General features: G+C 54.8%; 1 protein-coding gene across 1 annotated transcript; it reads left to right on the plus strand.

The window, feature by feature from the left end:
- Positions 1-1,490: 1,490 nt before the first annotated feature.
- On the plus strand, positions 1,491-23,433 carry SEMA7A (semaphorin 7A, GPI membrane anchor (John Milton Hagen blood group)). The gene is made up of 14 exons (XM_008941409.1): positions 1,491-1,602; positions 14,994-15,127; positions 15,482-15,532; positions 15,633-15,728; positions 16,356-16,440; positions 16,963-17,073; positions 18,129-18,268; positions 18,593-18,771; positions 18,916-19,024; positions 19,367-19,565; positions 21,627-21,742; positions 22,096-22,247; positions 22,607-22,674; positions 23,084-23,433. Exons 1-14 carry the CDS (start codon positions 1,491-1,493, stop codon positions 23,431-23,433), a joined length of 1,902 nt encoding a protein of 633 aa, XP_008939657.1.
- The last annotated feature ends 732 nt before the right edge of the window (positions 23,434-24,165 follow it).

Raw genomic sequence — 24,165 nt, forward strand, 5'->3', positions numbered from 1 at the left:
GTTTTTCAGGAAGCCTTCTCTGCAAGAAAATGAGTGGTAACGGTCTTTAGCACCTCTGGGAACTGTGGGACAGGTGAATACAGCTGCCCCAGAGGAGGAACGGGCAGTTGTTTCGAGGTGAGTGGGAATGCAAAACGGTTTGAGGCTGGGAATTGCCACGTCCAGAAGTGAAAAAACAGCATGATCTGTGTGTTCTCATCCTGTAATTACCCATGCAGCTAGCAGGTTAAAGAGAACGACAAAACCCCACATTTGGTGGGAAATTCCTCTGGGTCCTTAAAATTCACCCTTAGATGGCTCATTATTCTTTTTTTTTTCTGCTTCCTCCAAAATGCCCCCATTGCCCTGCTGCTGTTCATCTCCTTCAGTCCTGGCTCTAGCTTCAATAGCGGCTTGAAAGAGCGCAGCTGCTGTGCTCATCCTCGCGAGGTTCCCCGTGGGGCTCTCCTATTCTGGTCACGTCCGACCTCGCTTCCCTTGCACGTAATGCCCCGCTCTAGCTCGGCAACAACCCCACGCCGCTTCCCAGAGCCCCTCGTCGTCCCTTCCCGGCCTCCTGACGGGGATTCGGGGGGATGGCGAGAGGCTTGGTGTCTTTCCAAAGGTGCCTTTCCAGGTGCCTTCCCTCTGCTCGGCAGCCCCGCCCTTCGGAGAGCGGTGTGGGAGGGTGGGGAAGGGAGAATTCCAGCACCCCTGGGATGTCATTTGCTCCCAGTGGCATGACACAGGACAAAGGGGACATGGCTGAGTCATCATCACCTCTCTGGGATTTGTCTCATAGTCTTCCTGTGTATCGCCGTGACAAACAAGTTTTGGGGCAGTGTTTTGTCTCGCTGGGAGTGGCCCTTGGCCATCAGCATGTGGCTGTAGCCCTGTCAGGAAAAGGGCTGGCCCAGAGATACGGCGCAGCCTTGCTGTGTCCTCCTGATGGTGGAACAGAGGCTTCTTTTAGCCAGCTCTTCCTGCTGCCTCCACACCCGAGCAGGACTTTCTGGCCTCCACGTGTCCTTCTGGTTAGGCAGAAGGGAGCAACGAGCCTTTGTTACTGACCTCTATGCCCTTGGTCTTCTGTGGCATCTTGTGCGTCCTTACACCTTTTTCATTCTCATTGAATTAGTATCAACCTTAATATTCTTCTTATGAGTCTCTGTGATAAGTTATTGAAAACCTTGGGCTGGCTGTGGCTTTTCTCAAGAGCTGAGCAAAGCCATCATGTTCCCACCTTCCTCTTAGAGAAAGAGGAGAGGGGGAAAAAAAAAAAAAAAAAGAGGACCAAGCCTTCTGCAGAGATGAACTGCTCAAGATCAAGCACTAAATGCAGTCAGCCGTTTGAGGTTTCTGTAGTAGGCTCAACTTCCTAGGAAGTCAGATGTAGTCCCCGCCCTCTGCTACAGTCATTGGCTGCGGGGCTGCTGCCCAGTCTTTTGTATAGCAGCAATGCAGCTGTCAGCCTCACAAGCTCTCGATCTCTGCTCACTGAGTGAGTAGAAATGGGCGGGAGGTGGCCCGTTGCCCTCTTGGTGGCCTTGTGGGCCAGCCAGCTGGGCTCTTGGGCAGCCGGGCGCTCCAAGGTGAACCCCAGGATCATCGCGGCTCCCCAAGGTAAGTCCCGGGCTGCGGGCGGCTGCAACCTTGAGATGCTGCAGCTGGCAGCTGCTCCTTGCAGCTGAGTATTTTCTACCTGTGCCTTCCCTCTCTTTTGGGAAGGAGGAGTCATTTTTCGTGTCTTTCGTCTCTTTGGGGAGACTTTTGGCTCTTTTTAATATCACCCATACTGCCTGTGATCTCGGGAAGGGGCTTTGGGCTTCTTTACTGGCTTTTAATTGAATTTTTTGGATCCCTGTTCTTGCCGGGTCCTTTTCTTTTTTACCTTCAAAATCCATTTTTTCTGCAAGCTGGGTGTATTACAGGCTGTTGGAGAGCCCTGAAACAGACACAGTAACCATTTCCCCTAACTCACAGGGGGAAATAGAGAAGTGTATTTACATAATACAGTCAATTTTCTTATTTATCTGATGCACTGTTAGCTGCAAATGAGCTCCGTGAGTAAATATTTGCGGGAGATCTCTCTTCTATGAGAAAATATATACACATAATGGCACGTGAGGACTTATAACCAGATCTCTCTTAGCAGAAAATGAACAAAGAAATGTTTTTACAGCCCCAGCTTCGTGTATTGAAAAGAGCAGGCTAACGTTTACTGGTTTTATCATGTGTCTTCCAAGCTTTTTGATGAATACCCTCCAGGGAGGCTTTAACAAAAGCCCCCGTCTTCTCCCTGGCGGGTTCTGGTGTTTGGTTCAGCCGAGCTGCAGATCTCACACTGCTCTGCAGTATAACAGCTCCTCTGTGTTTGCTATTCGCCGACAACTTCAGAGGGCACCAATTTCCCATGGTTTATTCTGCACCATCTGTTATTGCTCTGCCGTGATTTGGTGTGGCCTTTTTCTTCTCCTTCAGGCCCGAGCCAAGGGGAGGGCGGTTGGGTGCGTGGCTCGGAGGTGGTTTCTGCCTGCCAGGGGAGAGACCGGCAGGGAGGGCAGCGAAAGGTGGCTCCCGGTACTGCATCATTTGTTTTATCTGCTGGCAAGTGAAGTCTCTCAGAAGAGGGGATGTGAGAAGGGGAGAAGGCACAGAGCCTGCGACTGAACCGAGGACGGGGGGTCATGCCTGTCTGCAGGGACATCTCCCCCGCCCCGCTTAGGGGAGAGGAGGAAGAAGTTAAATTTCCAGGGTCCGTCGTGGTTGGAAATGCCTGTCCTGGAGTAAAACTGTGCCGAGGGAAAGGAGAGGGCTCGAGTGGTTGTTTTCCACCTGTCTCCGTGGGCTGTGCTTGGCATGCACACGCGGTACAGTCACTTAGCCTCTCCTGGTGTCTATGTCAAAGGGTGGCTTTCCCAGCATTGCATGCAGCCAGGTTTTGTCACTGAGAAACCATGAAGCCAATTAGTATTAGGACACTTCCTTGCAAGTGGATCAGCTTGTGCTTATCTCGGTTCATCTTTTTGGGACATGGGCTGGGAGGAGTTAAAGTTAGGGAGGTGTCAGAGCTCGCTGTGTGGTATGCTCGTTAAGTCGGTCCTATGTCCTCTCAAAACAGAGTTTTGCTTGCTGGCACTTCTGCCCTTTAGGAAGTGGGTCTGTGGGTGGATCTGAGGCTCAAGCCCTGATCCTGGAGACTGGGAGCAGGGTTGAGAAAAGCAGTAGCTTGGGACGTGGGTGCCTGGTGTGCCGGGTTCGCTGTGCTGCAGTGCTGGCCTCAGCCCTGGACTCTGTGGGAGCTGGCAGCTCTTCACCTAATTCAATTTCTTACACGCCACAGCCCCGCTAGCACCAGGTACAGCAGCCTGGGCAAAGGCACCTCAAGACCTTACAGCCCTGTGGGTGGAGGAAGAGATTCCCGATGTTGGCCAGAGCCCAGATCCTGGCTCCAGGAGGGGAGGGTACGTGTGTGGGATCCCTCAACGGGCTGCAGCACTCGAGGAAAGGAGAAAATGGGTGCTGGGCAAAGCTGCAGCTGCCTTTCCATCTCTCAGCCTTGCTCCCCTCACTGGCACCCCAACAGACTCAGGGAAAGCGCCCTGGCCTTGCTGACGTCAGCCTGAACTACTGTACTGTTTGACCCCGTGGTTCCTCATTGTCTGGTTTCACAGCAAGAAATAGGTGAGGGGACACTGCGAGCTGGGAAAAAAACTGTCTGGGCTTAATCCACAGTCCTGAGCTCCGACCTGAAGACAAAGACAGAGAGTCAGTCTGTCTCGGTGCTTGGAGCTTCTGGATTTAAGTAATTTCACAGTCCTGGGGACTTGGACTTGTGTCAGGCCAGGGCGGTGGGTGGCTGGAGCACCGTGTTCTGCAGATCTGCCTTTCTATCAACTCGGTGTATGTAAAAGCCAGCCCTGAGGCCTCTGCTGCTGTTCTGCCTTTATTTTGCCTCTCTGATGGCAGGAGGTGAGGAAGGGGACACGCTTTCCTCCAAGGTCAGCCCAGGTTTTGGGAGCATTTGCCACTGACAGCAGGGTGAGGGATCCCTGGAGCACTCCCAGCAGCCAGCAGAGGTGGAAAGCTGTTATTTGAAAGCACGTCTGCCTCTGCAGGATTTCTTCCTCTTCGGGGAAAGGCGCTTGGAGCAAAGGGCTGAAGTCAGTTCCACGCCACTGGTCGTATCTGAAGTTCCTGAGATCCTTTTTAGCGACAAGGACTTTTCCCCCCTCCCCCTTCGCAGCTGACCCAGCACACGGCCAGGGCAGGGTCTCTCCTGGCTGTTATCCTCTGCAGTGCCCTAACGAAGGAAGGCTTTAAATGCCAAGTTCCTTGTCAGTTGAGATTAGCAGAGTGGGAGTGAGTTCAGCTTTCACACCATAGGCCAGTGCAGAAGCAAGTTCTTGCATTCTTGCTTCTCTTCCCTTTTATTTCCATCCTCCCCCTCTATTTTTCTAACCGAACGCTGCCCAGCTGGCCTTTGCTCTGGAGAAGGTGTGTTCACATCCCACGCTGAGCTTTTGCTTGTCACTGTGTTTACTTCTCGGGTCCCTCTGCAGAGATGCTGCGTCCTGGGGCTGGCAGACACAGCCCCTCTGTGCCGAGTGGGAGAGTGACATCCCAGGCTGGCTGTCTCATGACCGGAAAGTCACCGAGCATCGGGAGAGCGGCGAGGACGGCCGGGAGCCTGGGGCTGGGTCAGGCTGCTGTAGCCTGGGGCCTTTGCTGCAGCAAAGAAATCATTTTTAGCTCCTGCCACGCTCCAAGATTCTCTTGTCCCTGTTTACGTAGATCCGAGATGAACTTGCCTCCCGCTGCATTTACGCCTTCGAGTAGGACGGGGTCTGACAGTTATTTATTCCCCTCTTTCTCATTAACAGGGGAGTTTGGAAGCTGGAAGGGACTGGTTCTGAGCGGGTGCGTAGCTCACGGGAGATAAGCAGGTCCCACAAGGGGAAAAGAACGATTATACACTTGACCCTTGGCTGCCTCGTCTGGGTAAGCTGGCTCCAGCCTGCCCTGGGCATCGAAATGACAGTTCCTGGAAATGGCCTGTGCTGCCCGTAGGAGCTCCTGGGCTTTGCCAATCTCAGCTGCCTCTCCTTGCCTTGGGAAAACTGTGCCAGCAAGCATCTGAGTGCCGCAGGATCTCTTTTAGGAGCTCTTCCTGCCCACCAGTGCTGTGCTAAGCTAGCGAAGGAAGAGGAGAGCTGAGGTGAGGCTGAACTCGTGCTGATGGGGGAGTGGTGGCAAAATGAGAGCTGGTGCTGCTAGCACCGGCTTGTACTCCTTGGTGACAGCAGCACTGCTTTCTCAGGAGCTGTGGTCCCACGGGTGTGAAACATCTTTGTAGGCCACTTTCACATGAAGCTCTCAGAGTATCAACATTTCCAGGAGAAAGCTTCTCACTTTCCCAGCACTGCTATTTTCTGCAGACGGCTCCTTTTCACAGGGGGGGTGAGACCGGTACCAGAAAACATTGGTTGAAAAACATTATTTGCTCCGTGCAGACTGAAGAAGGAAAGCAAACCAAACAAACCGAGTGAGTGAATCACAGCCACCGTGTGACACAAAAAAACCAACAGGCATGGGTGAAGGCGCAGAAGTTGCGGCTGCCCCTCTGAAATGTTTAAGGCTGGGAGAAGAGAGCCAGATGCAAATTGCTGACCCGCTGCCCAGCTCTGTTGCCAGCCCTCGGGCTGATTTGGGGTCGGGATTGCAGAAAATTGGCCTGGGAAAGTATTTATTTGGTCATTGATGTTGTCAAGCTCCGTGCTTTAAAGCAGGAGAAACTAAATCTCAGTTTGAGTACAAACTAAATCTGAGTACTGAGTACGAGGTGCTTTTTAAAGAAGCTTGTATCCAGAAAAAGGGCTGGAAGGTGACTTGGAAGGAAGAAATTGCTTGTTTTGCTGCCAGCTGTCTCCTGGTGAGCTACATCCGCTGGTGTGCGGCTATTCCTGGTTGCTGCAAGAATAGGACTTGTTCCTCCTGTTGGGAACTGCTCTGTTGGATCCCAGCTCCACCCAGTGTCGCAGGCTGTATCTTGTGGGACAAGGGAGATGCTGTGAGAGTGTTGCAGGAGGTGGATGCAGAAGCATCTCCTCAAGTCTCTGCTAATTTTGGAGCAGCTTGAGTCTGGAGCAACAGGCTTCCTATAATAAAGGGAATATTGCCCTTGATGACAGCTCTGGTTCTCTAGTGCTGTAACTACCCAGTCCCTCTTTGAACCTTGTTGCCTGGTGTCAGCGTCCTCCCGTGATGATGACTCCACAGCCCATTACCCACTTGGGTTAAATTTATTCTCCTTTATCAGGCATGCATATACTGGGAGGGAGAGGGCATCACAGCTTGAAGGAGCTGGAGGAGTTTCCTTGGGGAATGCACAGACAGTCCTGGCCAGACACCTGCCCTTGGGCTGCTTGGAACAACCATGGCCAAGGGTTTGCTTGTATCTGGGATCACACAAGTTTTGGAAAGTCTAATCTGAGTGTTGGGTTTCGAGTGACCAACTGTAACAGGGTGGTTTGGCTTTCTAAAGGCTGAGGAATGTGGCTCTGCAGCCAAAGGTGAATGTGAGAAGAAGGGGTATGGTGTGTTCCTGCTCTTGGGGGTGGGTCAGCTAGGCAGAAGGGGATGCCAGGAAGGTCTGCAAGGCCTTCTCCAACCCCAACCCAGGAGGCTTCAGGGCTGAGAACTAGCTGATATTCACTACAGGGGTGAAAGGGCTGCAAAGAGTGTGACGGGGCCCTTCTGAATTGAGCAAGGAACGGAACTCCCTGTGCTGTGTAATCTCATCTGTTTTCTGTAAGGAACTGAAACTTCGCCCTTGCTCTGGAGCCACAGCTCTTGTCTGCCCACCTTTAAAGCTCTGCAGAGGCTGGAGGCTCCACACGTGTCCCCTCACCCTGTACCCACCTCCTGGTTGGCCTCCCCTGGCCTAGAAAAAAATGGGCACACCCCCAAGAAGGGTTTTTCAGTTGCCTGGTCCTAACCAGCAGCAGAGAGGTGGGAGATGGCTGCCAATTAAGCTGAAAGGTAGAGTGGCTGTTTTGCTGGCGGATGCTCATAGAGGTGCTCAGGGCAATTTTTTTTTTTATCCTGGAAAGGTTTTTATGATAAATCAGTCTCTGGAAGCTGCTCTTCCTAGTAGTGGGAGGGGCAGCTGTGCTCTCCAGATAGCAGCTCTCCTAAAACCATTCTTTTGTTGTTCTGCCGTTGTTCCAGTGACCGTGTAATAAAAGCCCATAATCACAGGGCCAAAGTTGTGCAGCTTCCAGCAGGAGCACGGAACAGCTCAGGACCCTCATTACAGAGAACAGCTTTTGAAAAGTGACAAAACCTGGCTCTAAAATTAGCCTCCACGATCCGTAGGGTGCAGCAAAGCTGCTTGGCTTTGGGGCTGGGAGGGCGAAAAAAAGGTACCTGCTTGAGGACAAGCTGCAGCCGTGAAAGCAAAAGCTCTGGGCTCTTTGTGCAGCGGCATGGGCGTGATTTGGAGGGGGTTAGCGTGCTGGGGGATGTAGGTGATGTGTTACCATGCCTCTCACAGAGTAATTTGGTGTTGGAAAGGGAGAAGCCTATCTTCCCTGGAGTGCCAGGCACTCTGGATCGAGCCTTCAGAGGGTAAGCGGAGCCCTGCCTGGTGCCAGAAGCTCTGAATTCCAGGCTTGTTCCTTCCCACCTGCAGGTTTCTGGGGGCTCTTTTGTTGCTGGCTGTGGGCGTTTGGGACCGCTGCCGGCTCCGTCTCCAGCTCGGAGGTCCCTGCTGAAGGGGATATAGGCTGCAGAGCTCTCCAAAGAGCTTTTTGAGCAGGCATGCCCGTGCCTGGCAGCTGGGTTACTGAGCCAAGAGGGTTTTTTTAATTTGTCTCTCCTCCTGCCCTTGCTCACCCCTGCGTTGAATACTGCTGCCTGCTGCCAAGGCGCTACAGAGCTCACCAGAAATAGAGTGGAAGTCGTTAATGCGCAGAATATTTGCCTTCTGTAGTGTAACTCTGAAATAAAGCATATTTGTCTGGTTAAGAACATACTCTGCGAGCTCGAGGCTTTCCACGGCCCTCCCGGGCATTTGGATTGCACACAGGCTGAGAGCTTTTGTAGGATCCAGCCCCCATAACGTTGCCTGAATTGTTCTCCCTGCTACTGAGCATTTTGCTGTTGAAAGCAGGGATGTCTGGAGGGCAGCAGAAAACAACCTTCCGAGCACCCCGCGATCCCAGGGTCTGGAGGAGCGGGTGAGGAAGAAGCCAAAGAAAAGGCAGGAAGCTTTTCCTGGTGGCAGCAGGGAATGTAGCTTGGCCGAGGGTGGAAGAGTTTCACCATGGAGAGGATGTAGATGTTAGTGATGTATCTTTGGCCTTCCCTCAAAGGGGTGCTTAGGAGGAGTCAGGGAGAGCTGTGAGAAAAGATAGGGTTGGGGTTTCTCGCCAGGTAATTACACACTCCTTGCCTTGGGGTAGAGACAGGATGAGAAATCCCAACCTGATTAAGCCCGTCGCTCTGACTTGCTGCAGACTTACAGATTTCACTCCTCTTTCTTATTTTAAGGTGGTGAGGTCTGGATTTGAGTAATGTGGGCTTCCCAGCTGCATGTCACCCCTCTGGGCTTTCACACCTCTCTTTCTTAGTTTCCCAGAAGGGTTTAGGGCTCCACATCCCACTGCTCCTCTCCAACTTGCCCGATGGTTGGGCTGTGCTCGTTGGTTCCCCGTGTGAAGGACAGTGGTCACAGATGGTGCACAGAGAGCAGTGTGCAGCCCAAGCCCTCCCTCTCAGCTGCATTGCTTTCAGGAACTGAACCGCAATGTTTCCTACAGGATGGAAGGCATGGAAAAATCACGGTCAGGGCTTTTACCTACACCAGGCTGATGAGAGAGCACTTTGCTTGCTAGGAAACTGTTTTACTGACTCCATCTTTCCTGGGCACACAGACGGTCTTGGGACATGGCTGTGGGAGGGTCTGGCTGCAGCAAAGACAGCTGCTCTGAGCTCAGCGTTGCAGCCCTACCTGGCCTGTGGCCTTCCCTGCCCAGTTCTGAAACACGTAAGCGATGACTGATGCCTCCACAGGACTTGTCTCATCTGTTTTCCAGACCTTGCCCTTTGTAGAGCTGTGGTCAGAAGTGATGAGTGCACTTGAACTCTGCAGCTGGTCCTTAGACATGAGTGTACCTGTGTTTCATCTGTGGTTTTCCTGCTTGGGGCAGGAAGAGGAGAGTTTTAAGCAGCATGGCTGCCCTGTAAAGCTCTTGTGGTGTGCACAGGCACAAGCCAAGGGTCTCCCCATGGCAGGGAGCTGTGTGAGGAGAGCACGGAGGGCTTTGAGGAGCAGGAAACACATGTGCCTGTCTCTGATCCTGCCTCAGCAAGAGACATTTTTAGCACTTTTTCTGGTTGCCTGGTTTCTATTGCTGCTCCCCAGTGCCTGATACCACAGAGGATTTTTGAGGGGTCCCTGAAGGCATCCTGAAAAGGAGGCAGGGAAGATGGGAAAAGGAAAGAAGGCAACACAAACCCTTTCAGAGATGTCCCAGGTGCTGGGCTGATGGACACCAGCTCATGGCCATGCTCCCAGTCATGCCAGGCTGAATAGGCAGGGGACAGAAAGGGGGGACAAGGGTGATATTTGGCCCTGGGAGGGCTCTGGAAGGACCTCTTAGGGGTCTAGGATAGCAATCTATAGGGGATGGGGCTGTATTGGTTCTGCTCTTTTGATTTTTGCTTTCTTTGAGAAGTGACTGATGAGGGTTGAATGGGAATGGGATCTGTGCAGCTTGACCCTTCGGTAGTGTGTCGGGGCGAGAAGGGACCAATGGGTCAGGTTTTCTTGTGAGCAATGAGAAGGAAGTGGTTTCCCACATGAAATTTCTTTTTCGCCCCTTTCTCAGAAACTCCTCCCGCAAAAGTGTATCATTTTCCAACCCTACTTTGGGCACCTTGCCACTCACAGCCCTTCAATTACTCCCTGACAGGTCAGAGCAAACCCTTGAGTGTGTCCCTCCTGGGTCATCTCATCTAGAAACAAATTCTTCCTATAAAAAAAACTCGGTCTCTGCAGGACCAGCTGCCTCCTGTCAGGCTGCTCGAAGCATACATCCCATGGGAAGGAGATGGCTGGTGGGTGAGCGGGGCTCTGAGGAGCACCTCCCTAGCCCAACTCTGTTTTCCCTTGTGTCATGTTGCTCCCTGTGGCACAGGGGAGGGCAAACCGAGCTCCTCAGTGAGCACTGCAGCTCCTCGGAGGCAAACTTCCTCCTTCCAAAATGTCTCAACTTGGGAAATTATAGATCATCTCAAAAAAAAAAAAATGTAGCTTGGCTTCTTGCCGGCATCTGTGGCAGAGCTGGGGAGACAGACGTGCTCTTGGGTGGGAGCAGCGTGGTGCAGTCCAGTCCTTCTTCCCAGGGATGGAGGGCACCTGTGGCAACTCCCTGGGGTGTCCCCATCCCTGTGGGGTGGGTGTTGTGACTCCCCATGCTCCCCTTGGAGGGGACGATCTGCCAGTGGGGCTTCCAGAGCTGGTATCCAAGCAGGTAGGAAATCCAGGGATCATCCTCCCAGTCTCACCTGAGGGAATAGTGAAACTGGAACTGCTGAGTGATGTCAAAACTGGGACTGGGAGTCCTGAGCCCGAAGTGGGTGACTGAGGCAGTGGACCTGAGTCACATCCCCAGCCCTTAAAGGAATGCGGTGGATGTGCCCCTGCTGGGCTGTTAGCCACCCTTCCTGCCTGGGGAAGAGGGAGTGGAAGAGGACTTGATGTCATTGGGCCAAGACTGCTCTCGTGTTCCCAAAAAGGGGATGAAGGACACAGTCAGCCCTGACTCACGGCCGGGCCCGCATTGCTGGGGGATGAGGGCTCCTGGCACAGGTAGGGGGGATGGAACCCAACGGAACCCCCTGCCGTTGCCAGTCCGTGAATCAGCATTGATAAAGCAGCTTTTCTTCCTGCCCTCGGAGCCGATCCCGGTCGGATTGCAGCAGAGACGTGCAGCTATCAAGGTCGGAATCCCTTTGGTCTGTTCAAAAAGGAAGGGAGGAAATAAAACCAGGGGGAAATGAGAAATTGTTTGAAAAAGGAGGAAACCAGGACAGGACCTGAGCGGTGCCGTGGTTCTTGTCTGCTTCAGCAGTGCTCCCGAGGAGCAGTGGGTTCTTATGTCATCCTCCTTCCCTTTTTATTTTTCCCAAGCTTCGTTTCAGTTCATTATTTTAAAACACTGGCACCAGAGCAGATTAGAACCGTCGCCTCCATTTCAGAGAGACACAGTCCTCCCCCAGCTGGGGTGATTCCTGGTCCCCCAAAGACTCGCCCGCTGCTGGTGCGAGGAGCCATGTGAGCCAGTGACTAAGCTGGGATAGGATGGTGGAGCCAGCTGCCAGACCTGGGAGTGGGGGAGTGGGGAGGGGAGCAGGACTGCCATGGCTGAGTCAGCCCTCTGCCTGGGATGAGAGCTGGGCTCTCGAGTCTGCCTGCGACACCTACGCTGCTTCCCTCATGGGACATCTGTTCTGGAGGTGGGGGGCATGTTCCCCCGTTGCACAATGCTCTGGGATGCTCTGGGAGCCCACCTGGCTGTGGTGCCAGAGGCCAGGCTCTGCTCAGGCTCTTGGGTTCCACCCCCAGCAGCACGGGTGGCAGGGCAGGGAGGGGATCCTGCCCCTCTGTCCTGCTCTAGGGAGACCCCCCTGCAGTGCTGGGGCAGCTCTGGAGTCCTCAGCACAGCAGAGATAGGGACCTGCTGGAGCAGGGCCAGAGGAGCTCCAGCAGTGACCCGAGGGGGGAACCCCTCTGCTGGGAGCCCAGCAGGAGAGAGTTGGGCTTGGGCAGCCTGAGAGGAGAAGGCTCCAGCTGGGGAGACCTTCTGTTGGCCTGCCAGGACTTCAAGGATGCCGATAAGAAAGCCTGGGACAGACTTTTGAACAGGGTCTGTTGGGGCAGGACAAGGAGTGATTGTTTCAAAGTAAAAGAGGGGAAATTGAGATTAGATAGAAGGTTGATGCTGAGGGTGGTGAGCCCCTGTCCCAGGTTGCCCAGAGAGGTGGTCGGTGCCCCATCCCTGGAACCATTCCAGGTGAGGTTGGCCAGGGCTCTGAGTAACCTGCTCTAGTTGCAGATGTCCCTGCTCCCTGCAGGGGGATTGGACTAGATGGCCTTGAAGGTATCTTCCCACCCAAACCCTTCTATGTTTTTGTGGTTTCTGAGGGTGCTCCTGGCCCCAAAGGGAGCCAGAGAGCCCTATGGTGTGTCCTTAAAGCCAGATTTGCCCAAGGTGTGTCTAGGGAGAGAGCCCTGTTTCACCGTATCAGATGGGAAGTGGGGTTGCTCTGTTACCTGCATTGCTCTTTGTGTTTAGGACAGGGCTCCCTGCCCTCATCTCATCCAGAGCATCTCCCTCCTCCTCCCTTACCTCACCCCGCAGGCATCCCTCCGAGCTGCACCGGGCTGCCTCCTTCTCCCTCGTTTCATACCCTCCCTCAGTCTGGTGCAGCTCTGTCCCTCGTGCCCACGGAGCACAAAGCCCCTCTTTCTCCACAGCAGGGGCAGCATTTCAATTGACAGTCATGCCATTGATTCTCCTGCCGGCAGCGGGGCTGGGGGCAAATGCCAGGCAAAGGGACTTCAGTGAGGCACTGGAATTGAGCCCTGTGTCTTCTCAAGCTCCAGACTTGTTTTTCGGAGGAGGGTAGTGGCCGGGTCATGCCTTCCCCCTTCCAGGGGGTGAACCTTTCTTCACCAAAAGCAGCTTTGGACTTGCTGTGAGAGGCACGTCCCCTTCTTTGGGGTCACGGGGTGGGCCATTGGATGCCCTCTGCCTCAGCATCCTTGGCTCTTGAAGCTGTTCATACCCCAGGCCCCCAGTCTGGGGGTGCAGGGTTGCTCCCCTGATCCTGCTGGATGTGAAGCAAAGGCGAAGGGGATCGAACCACTTGCCTAAGCTGAGCTGTTTAAGGCCAAGCTTGTTAAAGGTTTAAGCCAGATCAAGTTAATTCGGCGCAGGAACCACAAACACGCTTCTGGGCCCTGGCTAGCAGAGCTGTTTACTCTCAGCTTAGTGATTCAGTGCGGCCCCCAGGGAGACGTAGGATAAATAATATGTTGGCGCCAACCAAATTATTGTTTTGGGCTTGTTTGTTGAGCTGTTTGAAGAGAAGTGAATCCTTACAGGTTGGCACGGCTTTCAGAGCTGAGCTTAAAAAAAGAGACAGTGTTGGGAAAAGCCTCAAAATGAAACCAAAGGTAATAGGAGCACGTGGGGGTGAAAGGGTGAGGTGGAGGAAGGAATGGCTGCGGGTGGGTCAGCAGCGAATTTAGAGGCTAAGCTGGAGGTTTGAAGACAAGGGCAAAGCTTACTGAGGTCCAGCTGGGCCTGTCTGTGGCAGGTTGGGCTGTGGTGGACGGGGGAGGAGGGCTTTAGGGGCTCCCGTGTGCATGGGCTGGTGCTTGCTGCCTCTGCAGGTGGGGCTGAGAGTGGGATTTTGAGGACTGCTGGGAAGGGGGGGGTGGGATGGAAAGAGGATTAATCCTCTCCTTCCCAGCAAGCATGGACTGACCCTGTGGCTAATGAGATTCCCTGGGCTAGCTGGCATGCCCAGCTGGCTACTGGGTGGAGGGCTGCTTAGACAAATGAGTTGCTCAGTGACTCTGAAAAGCTTTGACACCAGCTTCTCCAACAGGCAAAGCACAGGCTCAGGAGTTTCTCCAAGCCCTAGGGCAGGGCAGGGACCATCACCCAGCTGGGCTGCAGGGTCCCAGGTGCCGAATCCCCCATCCCATCCCATGGCATGGGGGCCTGGCAGCCCGGAGGAGGGTTTCCCATCACAAGGTGGTGGCTGGCAGCATGCCTCAGTGCCGAGTAATCCGTGGTGGGTGCTGTTTAGCCCCACGGGGACTGGAGACCCCAAGGGGGTGTGACCAGTGGGGTGAAGCAGAGGAGAAAGCCACGAATTCTGCTGACGTTCGGTTGCCCCAGCGACCTCTGATAAGTCTTTTTGACTTTGGGCTCTGAGGAACTTTGGCGGGGCCCCCTGTGCAGCCTGCTGCGGGCAGAGGGGGAGTGCTGGACTGTGCAAAGATTGTCCTTTGCCTGCTCCTATTAATAGAGAGGGACACGTGCCACTGATTAATCGCCTGTCTGCGAGGGCCGCTGGCTCCCGAGGCAGGCATGGCCTTTGTTTGTCTGCTGGGAGAAGCAGCACTTGCCAGGAGAGAGGCCCCTTTTCTTTGGAAAAGGGAAAAAGAGGGAGAGATGCAAACCAGAGGCGTTTCCCACCCCTGGAGGAGCAATCCCTTCTGTTGTCACTGCTGCAGACTTTGGCAGGGGACATGTGCGACCCTGCTGCCGAGCTGGGCCCTGGCACGGCTGCTCAGAGCTGCCCAGGTGGGTCTGCACCGTCCTGGAGAGGGATGCAGGACCAAGGGAGCCCAGCCAGGTGTGGTGGAAGCCCCAGGGGAGGAGGGTCCCAACCAGGCTGCAGGGCCAGCCTTCCACTCCTGAGCTCAGCGCCCAGAGGAAAGGAGGATGTTTTTAGGAAAGAGAGCTGGAAAAGCCAGAGGCAGGAAAGAGGGGAGGACAAGGAGTTCTTCTTCTTTCCAGCTGGGCCTGGAAAGCTTCCTGTCTGCAGCAACCAGTTGTGACACAGGTCCCAGGGCTTGGAGCTCCCTCCTTGTTCATGACTGGGGTCTGTGTCTCCCCTGGCTGCTGCAGAGCCGCTCCCAAGTCACTTTGAGTTTCTGCTCTCCTAAAAGACCTCCTGCAGCAAAGTTCCCCTTCCTCTGTCAGCTCCATTGCGCAGCTTTCCTGTCCCCGGGGGCTGAGGGGACAATAGCTCAGCTCTGAGCCTGGGAGCTGCCTTTCCCTGCCTGCCTGGCGCTGGGCCAGCCATCCCAGCGGGCCATCGCCCTGTGTCCTTGTTCTTCTCATTGCTTGGAGGCGGAGAGGGAGCTGCAGCAGCGTGAGGTGGCTGCCGGTGCTCTCCAACAAGTGGCTCCTCTGTGCTCTCCCTAGGTGTGAAAGAATATGTGTTTCCCAGGAGTGAGAAGTACCCTGTCTTCTATCATGAAGAGAACAGCTCAGCCATCTACATCGGGGGAGAGGGAAAGCTTTACTACTATGACTTTACAACCGCTGAGAACTACGTGGTAAGGATGCTCTGCTACCCGGCTTAGCTCCGGAGCCCTATAAGAAGGTGTCCAGCATCCATCTCACAGCCCAAACACTAGATACCTTGCTCAGTGTCTTTGCCAGCAGCGAAGTCAGGCCTGGAAGGCTCTAGACTCTGCCCAGCCTGCCCCTTCCACCCAGGAAGCCACAGTATCAGTAGGAGGAATGGCTGAGTTAATACATCAGGAAAAAAAAACACCCCCTCCCCCAGCTGGCTTTCTCATTACCCCTTCTTGTCCTTCTCAAACAAGTTGGTTGCTAAAATTTGGGCCCCCAAAACTTCCATGCTCCCAGCGTCAGTGTGGTTCACAACTCTTTCTCTTTTATCCTAGGAAGACTTCCCAGTGAAAAATGAAGGACAGTGCATTATGCCTGGGAGTTTGGTAGGTCCTACCTCTGGTGGAACAGCTGGATGGGTGAGGGTCAGAGGACTCAAAGGACAGCTGGGGAAGGAACTGTGTGCTCCTTTTCTTTCTCTGGCAGGAGGACAACAAAAATTACCTCACATTAGTGGAGAAGTACGGGGATGGGATGTTAGTGTGTGGGACCGGCGCCTGCGCTCCCACCTGCTGGAACGTGGTATGTTGTGGCTGCTCATGTCGGGAGCAGAGCAAAGCACTTGCTGTTCTGTTTCGTGCTCTCTCCAGCTGTAAACTGGTGCCATGATCCCCCCTCCTCAGAGGGCTCTGTAATGCCCGAATGCCTCCTCCCTGGAGGTGTTTATCATGACAGTGTGTGCCGGCCCGCACGAGCGGAGGTCTGCATGTGCCACCTCTGTGCTCATTTCCCCTAGAATCCCAGCACGGAGGGGTTGGAATGGACCTCTGGAGATCATCTCGTCCAACCCCCCTGCTCCAGCAGGTCATCCACAGCAGGGTGCCCAGGATCACATCCAGGCGGATCTGGAATCTCTCCAGAGCAGGAGAGCCCCCCACCCTTTAGATCTCTAGGGCAGAGGAGAGGGGGAGGAGAACCTTTCCTTGACCTCTGCTGCCTACACTCTTCTTTGTGACCCCCTCTCCTCACCTCCTGCCTGCAGCAGGGCCTTCCCCCAGCCCGCTTGATGATGGGCTGCATCCTTCCTTCCTTTGGGCTGTGCCAGCCAAGGAGAGCTGCTTTCCTCCCACCCCGGGGGTGGGTGTGGGCACCTGGCTCCTCTGCCTTCCCTAAACTGAGCACTTAGGGAATGTCTCTGTCCCTCCCCAGACACGGAGGAGAGAGAGCACCCCATGGGATGGGAGAGGTATCGCTCCCTTCACCCCTGACTCAAATACCCTCGTCGTCGTTGACGGTAAGTCAGCCACTCACCTACTTTCAGACACGGTGCTGTGCAGGAAGGCTGGGCTCTCTCTAGCAAAAAGAGATGCAGCTCCACTCTAGCTGGTGATCAGCCTCAGTGCTTTGTGCTTTTGCCTCGTTGAAATGCACATCATCCTAGGACAGTGCAGGGCACAAGGTTGGTCCTTCCTGCTCAGGGCACGGGGTTGAGCCTCTGTGTGAGAGGGGAGAGGGCAATGGAAACAGAGAGGAAGGAGGGGCCCGCAGTGAGTCCACTGCTCTGGCCCTGACAAAGGGACAGACCAGGGTCCTTCCCAGAGGTATAGCAAGGATCTGCCCCTGCCATTTTTTTAAGGGAAGGGACTGGGGACTCCTGCCAGGCCTGCACAGTCCTGGGCTGTGTTTCTTCGCTTGTCTCCACCATCTCTGAGAGTCTATGTTCCCAGAGAGTTCTTGGTTCTTGGTTTTATTTCCACAAACCCTTCTGCCCCTTCCAGAAACAGCCTGCTGCAAACGAGCTTTCCTTATCCCACAGGTCATGACATCTACTCCACCATCAAGAAGAGCCAGCAGAACGGCAAGATACCCCGATTCCGTCGAGTGAGAGGTGGAGGAGAGCTCTACACAAGCGACACAGTGATGCAGAGTGAGTATGGGCGACATCTTGAAGGCGTGGGACCCACCAGGCAGATAAGTTGGACCCTTTGTCAGCCCACAACTGTGGCTATAAGTACACAGCACAGCTTAGATGGGTCCATCCTCTCTGCCCAGAGCTCCAGAGCTTTTTTCTTGGGTTTGGTCACCCCTAGAGCTGTAGAGAGGGCTGAGCCTGTCCCCATCCACAATGCCAGTGAGGAGGGACCTAGCAGCTCCCTCCAGCTCTCTTGCTGCCAGCTGGGGGAATTTCACCTCCTTGCTTCTGAGACAAAACAGCTGATGAGCGAGTTCTTCTTGCTCTGAGTAAGGAGATGGGGAAATGGAGAGAAATGGGTGGCAAGTCCCTTAGATGGTGGAAGGAAATAAGGTTGTGTAAAGGTGCCGATCAGCTGCTGCACACTCGTGGAAATGGGAAGAACAACTTCCACTCCGGGCAGTGACTCTTTCGAAATCCCCAACCAGGGTGAGATCCTGAGGCAGGAGCTTTGGGCTGTGCATGGGACAGCGTGAGGAACGGAGAGAAAGGACCCCCCCCGATTTCCATGAGCTTATTACATTGCCTTCCACCAAGCCTCCTAGTGGCACTGGGGAATAGGAGATTATTGGACCCCTGGCCAAAGAGAAAACCAAATCAAAATGACACCGGGGCAAGCCAGGATTTTTTCATGCGGGATGGTGGAGGGGGGAAGCCAAGGCACTGGCAAACAAACCTGGTAAACACAGGGTGAGCCCTTGAGGCCTCCCCAGGCTCTGGGACTTGGCCTTGAAGGGACTGGATGTGTGGAGTTGGGCAGTAAGGAGTGGAAGGGGGACCCTCTGGGAAGGTGGCACATAAAGAACGTTTTTCGGCGCAACACACTGGTCAGGTGTAGAGGGTGGGCTTGGACCTGTCCTCTGCCTGGAGCACAGGCAGTGTTTGCATCTCCTCGTCCTGTCCGAGGGCAAGTGGTTCACTAGTGATGCTGGTTTGGTCCCCACTGGTGGCTTTTCAGATGAAATGTGTGTTCAGACCAAGCGTTTCTGACAGCTCACTTCCCTTTTCAGACCCTCAGTTTGTCAAAGCCACCACGCTAAGGCACAAAGAGCCACACCAGGACAAGATTTACTACTTCTTCCGTGAAGACAACCCGGATAAGAGTCCCGAGGCCCCTAGAAACATCTCTCGAGTGGCCCAGCTGTGTAAGGTACCATGGGAACAGCAAATAGTGGGGAGGCAAGAATGTTACAGGGGTGGCAAATGGACACGCCTGCTCACCTGGTGTTATTGGCACAGGATTTGGCTCCTCTGGCTCAGTTCTGCCACAGAGTTTGTGTGGGGTACAGCCGTATCCTTTGGCCCTCCCATTCTCTGGCTTGTAGGGGAGAGAAAGCCAGGTCTCACTGGGATGTCAGAGAGGTTTATGTTTGCTGCAGTGACCAGCATCACCTCTGGAGTGATCACCCACTTACCCATTCAAGATGCTGGATGAGGGAGACACTACTGACTCCCTGCTTTCCCTCTCCCCCAGGAAGATAAAGGAGGAACAGGTTCGCTCTCTGCTTCCAAGTGGACCACCTTCCTGAAGGCCAGCTTGATTTGTGTCGACCCAGTCACCAAGGGCAACTTCAACTGGTTGCAAGATGTCTTCTTTGTCCCTGCGAGGAACTGGCAGCACTCCAAAGTCTATGGGCTCTTCACAAACACTTGGTGAGGGGCTTTGTCCTGTCTCATGGGCCAGATACTTTCCTTGATTCTCTCTGGGTGGAAAGCAGCCAGGGTGGTCACAGTCAGCAAAGGTGTGACACACACAGCCGTGTCACTCTGACCCTCTCTTCGTCTCGTTACCCGCAGGGGAAGCTCTGCTGTTTGTGTCTATTCCTTTGGGGACATTGACAACGTGTTTCGGACATCCAAACTCAAAGGCTATAATGGTCCCACCCCAGAGATCAAGCCTGGGCAGGTGAGTGTTTGATAAAAGAGGCCCACGTGAAGCAGGAGAGCTGGTCCTTGCTCTGCTGCTGTGGTTGTGACAGTAGCTGGGGCAGGGGAGGTGACAGTCCCACCACCAAGCAGCCAGGTGGGAGCTGAGGATTGGAACTGCAGGAAGGATCTGAGCTTTGCTGCTGGAAGCAAAAAGAAGCTGGATAAGGTCCAGCCTCTCCATGGAGGGCAAGGGGAGACAGGCTCTTGAATCTGTAGGGACTTGGCATCCCCCTCTGGGCTGAGGTATCCGTGCTGTGCTCTCCTGCCCTCGAGCCTCGGGAGCCTGTCTGACAGTGGCTTCTCTGCACTCTTGCCACAGTGCGTTGCCTCTGGACAGCACACCCCGAGCGAGACCTTCAAGATAGCTGACAGCCACCCGGAGGTGGAGGACCGGGTGGAGCCCCTCTCCCCCACCAAGAGCCCCTTGTTCCACAACAAGCACCGCTACCAGAAGATCGGGGTGCACGAGGTCTCCGCGGGCGACGGACGCCGCTACAACGTGCTTTATCTGGCAACAGGTACTGGGAACTGTTCCCTTTGCAGCTTGCTTTCCTCTCAAGGGTAGGGAACCCAAGGGAAGCAGACAAGGCCTTCCTGTGCAGAGCGAAGCTGGGGGCTGCGTTCCCAGCTCGACATACGTTTGTCAAGCAGAAAAAAGCTGCCAAGTCCCAGTACAGCTCAATCCACATCCCGTTTAGCTGCACAGGCAAAGAGAGGCTGAAAGCACAATGCCAGCACACGGGGTCTACTCGAGCTGGGGTGTTGCAGTCTGTGGTAGGTCTCAGGCCAAGTGCTTTTAGGGCAAGGGAGGGGTAGCCCTGGTGTCCCCAGGTCATCTCCTGGCCCTGTTTGTTCTAGTAGAGCAGCAGAGGCTTCCTGCGAGTCCAGTGCCCCTCTGTGCTGCAGAACTTGGCCAAGGCAGCTTAGCTGCGAGATGGATGGGATGGAGAGCAAAAGGTTGGGGAGCTCAGTCAGAACGCTGCCTGAGTTCCTGTGAGGTGCAGCCACTCCTGCCCAGAAAGGTGCAAAGGTCCCTAACCTGGCACTTACCTCTCTTCCCTGCAGCGCTGCTTTGCTGGCACTCATGGAGGGACTTTCTGGGGCTTTCGTTTCCTAATCTGTGATTAGAAACCTGCAGACGGCTCTCCATAGGTGGCCTGGGTTGGATTAGGGCCCATGCATGCTCACGTAGTTCTTATCTTGCCCAAAGCTTTAGTTTAAACACAGCTAATGCCTTGCTCCAAGATGTAGGGCTTGGCTGAGCAGCTGCCCACCCTTGCTGGGGTGGGTGCAGAGACAAGAGCCAGACCCCAGCACCTTGGGGGGGGTCCTAATCCCTGCCTGACCTGAGGTCACATCCTTCTTCTCCCCCTGGCTGATGGTGGAGAAGGGAACAACTGCTTAGGAAGGGGAAACCGGGCAAGTGCCATGAGAGGGTAAACGATGAGGAGACAGTGTGGTCAGCAGGATTAGGGCAGGGATTGTCCCCCTGGATGGGGCACTGGTGAGGCTTCACCTTCAATCCTGGGTTTGATTTTGGGCCCTCACTCCAAGGAGGACATTGAGGGGCTGGAGCATGGCCAGAGAAGGGCAACAAAGCTGCTGGGGAAGGGTCTAGAGCCCAAGTGTGGTGAGGAGCAGCTGAGGGACCTGAGGGGGCTGAGACTGGAGCAACGAGGCTAAGGGGCGACCTTCTGGCTCTCCACAGCTCCCTGACAGGAGGCGGGAGCCAGCTGGGGGTTGGTCTTTTCTCCCAAGGAACAAGCAACAGGACGAGAGACAGTGGTCTCAAGTTGTGCCAGGGAAGGTTGAGGTTGGACCTGGGGAATAATTTCTTGCCCTTGAGGGTTGTCCAAGGCTGTGCCAGGCTGCCCAGGGCAGTGGTGGAGTCCTGGAGGGGTTTCCAAGCCGTGGAGATGTGGTGCTGAGGGACACAGGTCAGTGGGGACCTGGCAGTACTGGGGGAACAGTTGGACTTGATCTGAAAGGTCTCTTCTAACCCAAACAGTTCTCTGATTCCTGAGCCCTCTTCCCTCAGGACGTGCCTTTCCACCCCTCTGCCAAACTGACTCATTTTCTGAAATCACCAGTTTGGAATCATTTACCCGGGGAGGGGAGTCAGTTTAATTAGAAAAGCAGACAAACCCCATGTTTCAGCCTCAGGCGAGCAGAGATGAGGCTCACTGAGGCTGGTGATCAAAGCCAAGTGGAGCTGGGGGTGGTTGGGTTTTCTCAACGATGCTGATCAAAGCAGGCACAGCCAGGTCCAGAGGGGCAGTGGTGGGAATGGGTTCCTCACGGCTCTGCCCTGGGAGGATGACAAATTGCTGCTGCCAGCAACGCTGTTGTCTGGGAGTGGATTTCCTAACAGAGCAAGCAGGCTCCTGAGAAAGGTCCTGTCTTCTCTGGGTGGCCGGTTTCAAGAGTTCAGCTGAGGCAAGTGGGTATTGTCTGTCACATCACAGGCTAGAGGCAGAGCTGGTTCTCTGCCTGCCTTCCCTACCCTTGCCTGCAGCCCCTCTGCCTTGGCCTTCTGCTCTCAACATGCTTCATCAGGCCTCTTCCCCATTTCTTTTTAGACAAAGGATCCATCCACAAGATCGTTGAGCTCCCAGACGGGGTGCACAACATCATGGAGCTCCAGGTCTTCCCAAAGAAGGACCTGATCCAGTCCATGGTTCTGGACCACACGAGGGTGAGTTGTAGAAAGGAATAAAGAGTGTCTTGGGGTGTAGCTTCAAAAGCAGGCAGCAGGAGAGGCAGGGACAGATGGTTCAGTGACAGCCCCTTCAGCTAGAAGCGGGTGGGTTTGCAGGGGGCCCGTGGCGTGCCTCGCTAAATCCTAATGGCTGGGCCAGCATCCCTGCTCCTGAGGAACTCTGCATGGTCAGGGGGCAACGGAGCTTTTCGGACCCATCCTCTGCCCTGGAGACGAGGAAAGGACAACAGGGTTGGTTTGCTCCCTGGGCGAAACCCTCACCCCAGGCGACGGGAGAAGCTCTGGGCACCAGCGCCGAGATGCTCAACAGCTCCGCTTCCCTCCCGCAGGCCGTGCTCTACGTCGGTTCAACCAACAGAGTTGTGGAGGTCCCCATGGACTCGTGCAGGGTGTATCGCAACAACTGCGACAGCTGCTTGCTGGCGAGGGACCCCTACTGCGGGTGGGCCAATGGGACCTGCCAGTCCGTCTACCTGAACCGGTACGTGGTGCCGACGGCTCGCCGCTGCTCCGGCACCTCCGCCTCTCATGTGAGAAATGCTCAACCCCTGGGTACTTCCCCCTCCCGACCAGGGCTGCGTGTGGTTTCGAGCCTTCCTTTTAACTGTTAGAACTGTGTGTGGCTGTGATGCTGTTCAAAGCAGTTGATCGTGGGTCTCATGTTTGCCATCTGCCAGCCTCCTAAGCGGGGATGTGGGGTGTGATTTTTCCCTCCCCAGATGACAGCAGGTCTTTAAACTTTTCCTTCTTTGTCCCATCCACCGCCTCTTGTACGGGCAATTCCCTTCCTAGTCTCTGAGTGCTGACCCCCTGACCTTACTGCTTATTCCCCTCTGTTAGGGAGGTGCATCAGAACCTGAACTTGGACCTGTGGCAAGGAAAGTGCCAAAAGGGGGGCGTTAAGGAAGGTATGTAAAGCTCTTGAACTGAAAGTCGTGAGTCTGGGGCGGGGTATGCGGCTGTACGACCGATTCTCATGTCTTGATTGCACAAGGTGTTGCACTCATTGCTGGGGAACGATGGTGCTGAAACCAAGACACTGAGTCTCAGACTGTAGTTAATCACTAGATAATGTGTTTCTGAACCGGCTGAGAGGGCTTCGGCTCTGTGTTTGCTGGTGTCCTGGGAGAATTCTTTTGAGGAACAGCTGAGGGACCTGGGGTTGTTCATCTTGGAGAATAGGCTCAGGGGAGACCCTCTGGCTCTTGACAGCTCCTTGAAAGGAGGTTGGAGCCAGGTGGGGCCTTGGCAGTGCTGGGGCAATGGCTGGCCTCAATGATCTTTACTGATGTTCCCTCCCTTCTCCATCTCTTCCAGTAGATGACTATCAGAACATCACAGTTGTCCCTTTCTCCCGCTACTACCTCAACTGTCCCATCGAGTCCCACTATGCCACCTACAACTGGTACCACAACGACAGCCTCATCAAGACCTGCAACACCACCCACCCACAGCAGGACTGTTTCCACTTCATCCAGAACGTAAGCCACATTCACTACGGTCACTACGTCTGCATCTCGGAGGAGGATGGCTTCAAGCAGGCTCTGGTGAAGGAGCGCCTGGTCAACCAGCTCAGGTTCATGTCCCAGAAGGGCCAGGCCACCGTGACGTTCGGCTCTTGGCTGCAGCTCCTCCTCATGGTGGTGTTGGTGGAGCTCTTCCACTGAACGTGACAGGACCATGTTCCCACCGTGCTGGCTGCTGCCACTCTTCCTGCGCTTGCTGTCCGCTCCTGAGGCGAGTTCCTCAATTCTCTTTAGTCACTCCTTGGGCTGTCCCAAAAGGGAGGGCCTGGGCAGCAACTCCTTCCTCTTTGGCCTTGGTGGAAGAGTCCTGGAAAGGAAGACGCGACGGCAGGGTTTAGGGACAGGGTGGGAAGGGGGACACGGGGGACGTTGGCTGTACCCAGCAGCATGGAGGGAGGGGCGTGAGCCTCTCCCCAAGCCTGCGCTGGTGGCTCTGTACTGGTTTCCATCCCGAGCCTACCCTGGGTGCGGATGTTCAGGGGACTTCTGCCTCTCTGCATGCACTGATCCTCAGGGCACCAGGCCTCCTCTCCTTGGGAACGTGCATGTGATGAAGAGGAGGAGCCAGCCCGCAGCCTTTTGAACTGGTTGACCTGTGCTTCGCTCCCAGTGGGGACTGATGCCTCCCAAGTTTTAGTGGCTGATGTCTGTTTGGGTTGGTGAGCAGCTGGGAAACACTTCCAGTGGCACAGGAGTCCTCTTACTGGTGTGGAGAGGTGGGCTCTGGAAGGGGTTTAGGGTTTGGGTTGTTGGGTGGGGGGTTTTTTTTGCAGGTGAGAGGGAGATGGGGGGGTAGCACTGGAAACCTGCGAGGGCAGGCACAGGTTTACTGTTTTTGCATGGAAAAACCTCGGAAGTTGACTAGATTTAGGG

Source organism: Merops nubicus, unplaced genomic scaffold (genome assembly GCF_000691845.1).
Source record: "Merops nubicus isolate BGI_N331 unplaced genomic scaffold, ASM69184v1 scaffold24365, whole genome shotgun sequence".
Taxonomy (NCBI): Eukaryota; Metazoa; Chordata; class Aves; order Coraciiformes; family Meropidae; genus Merops; species Merops nubicus.

Bases quoted from the DNA above. Each gene is read 5' to 3' on its own strand.
- SEMA7A (XM_008941409.1), top strand. From the start codon at position 1,491: ATGGGCGGGAGGTGGCCCGTTGCCCTCTTGGTGGCCTTGTGGGCCAGC. The intron at 15,128-15,481 runs GTAAGGATGCTC...CTTTTATCCTAG, and splicing joins CAACCGCTGAGAACTACGTG to GAAGACTTCCCAGTGAAAAA. The intron at 18,772-18,915 runs GTGAGGGGCTTT...CGTTACCCGCAG, and splicing joins GGGCTCTTCACAAACACTTG to GGGAAGCTCTGCTGTTTGTG.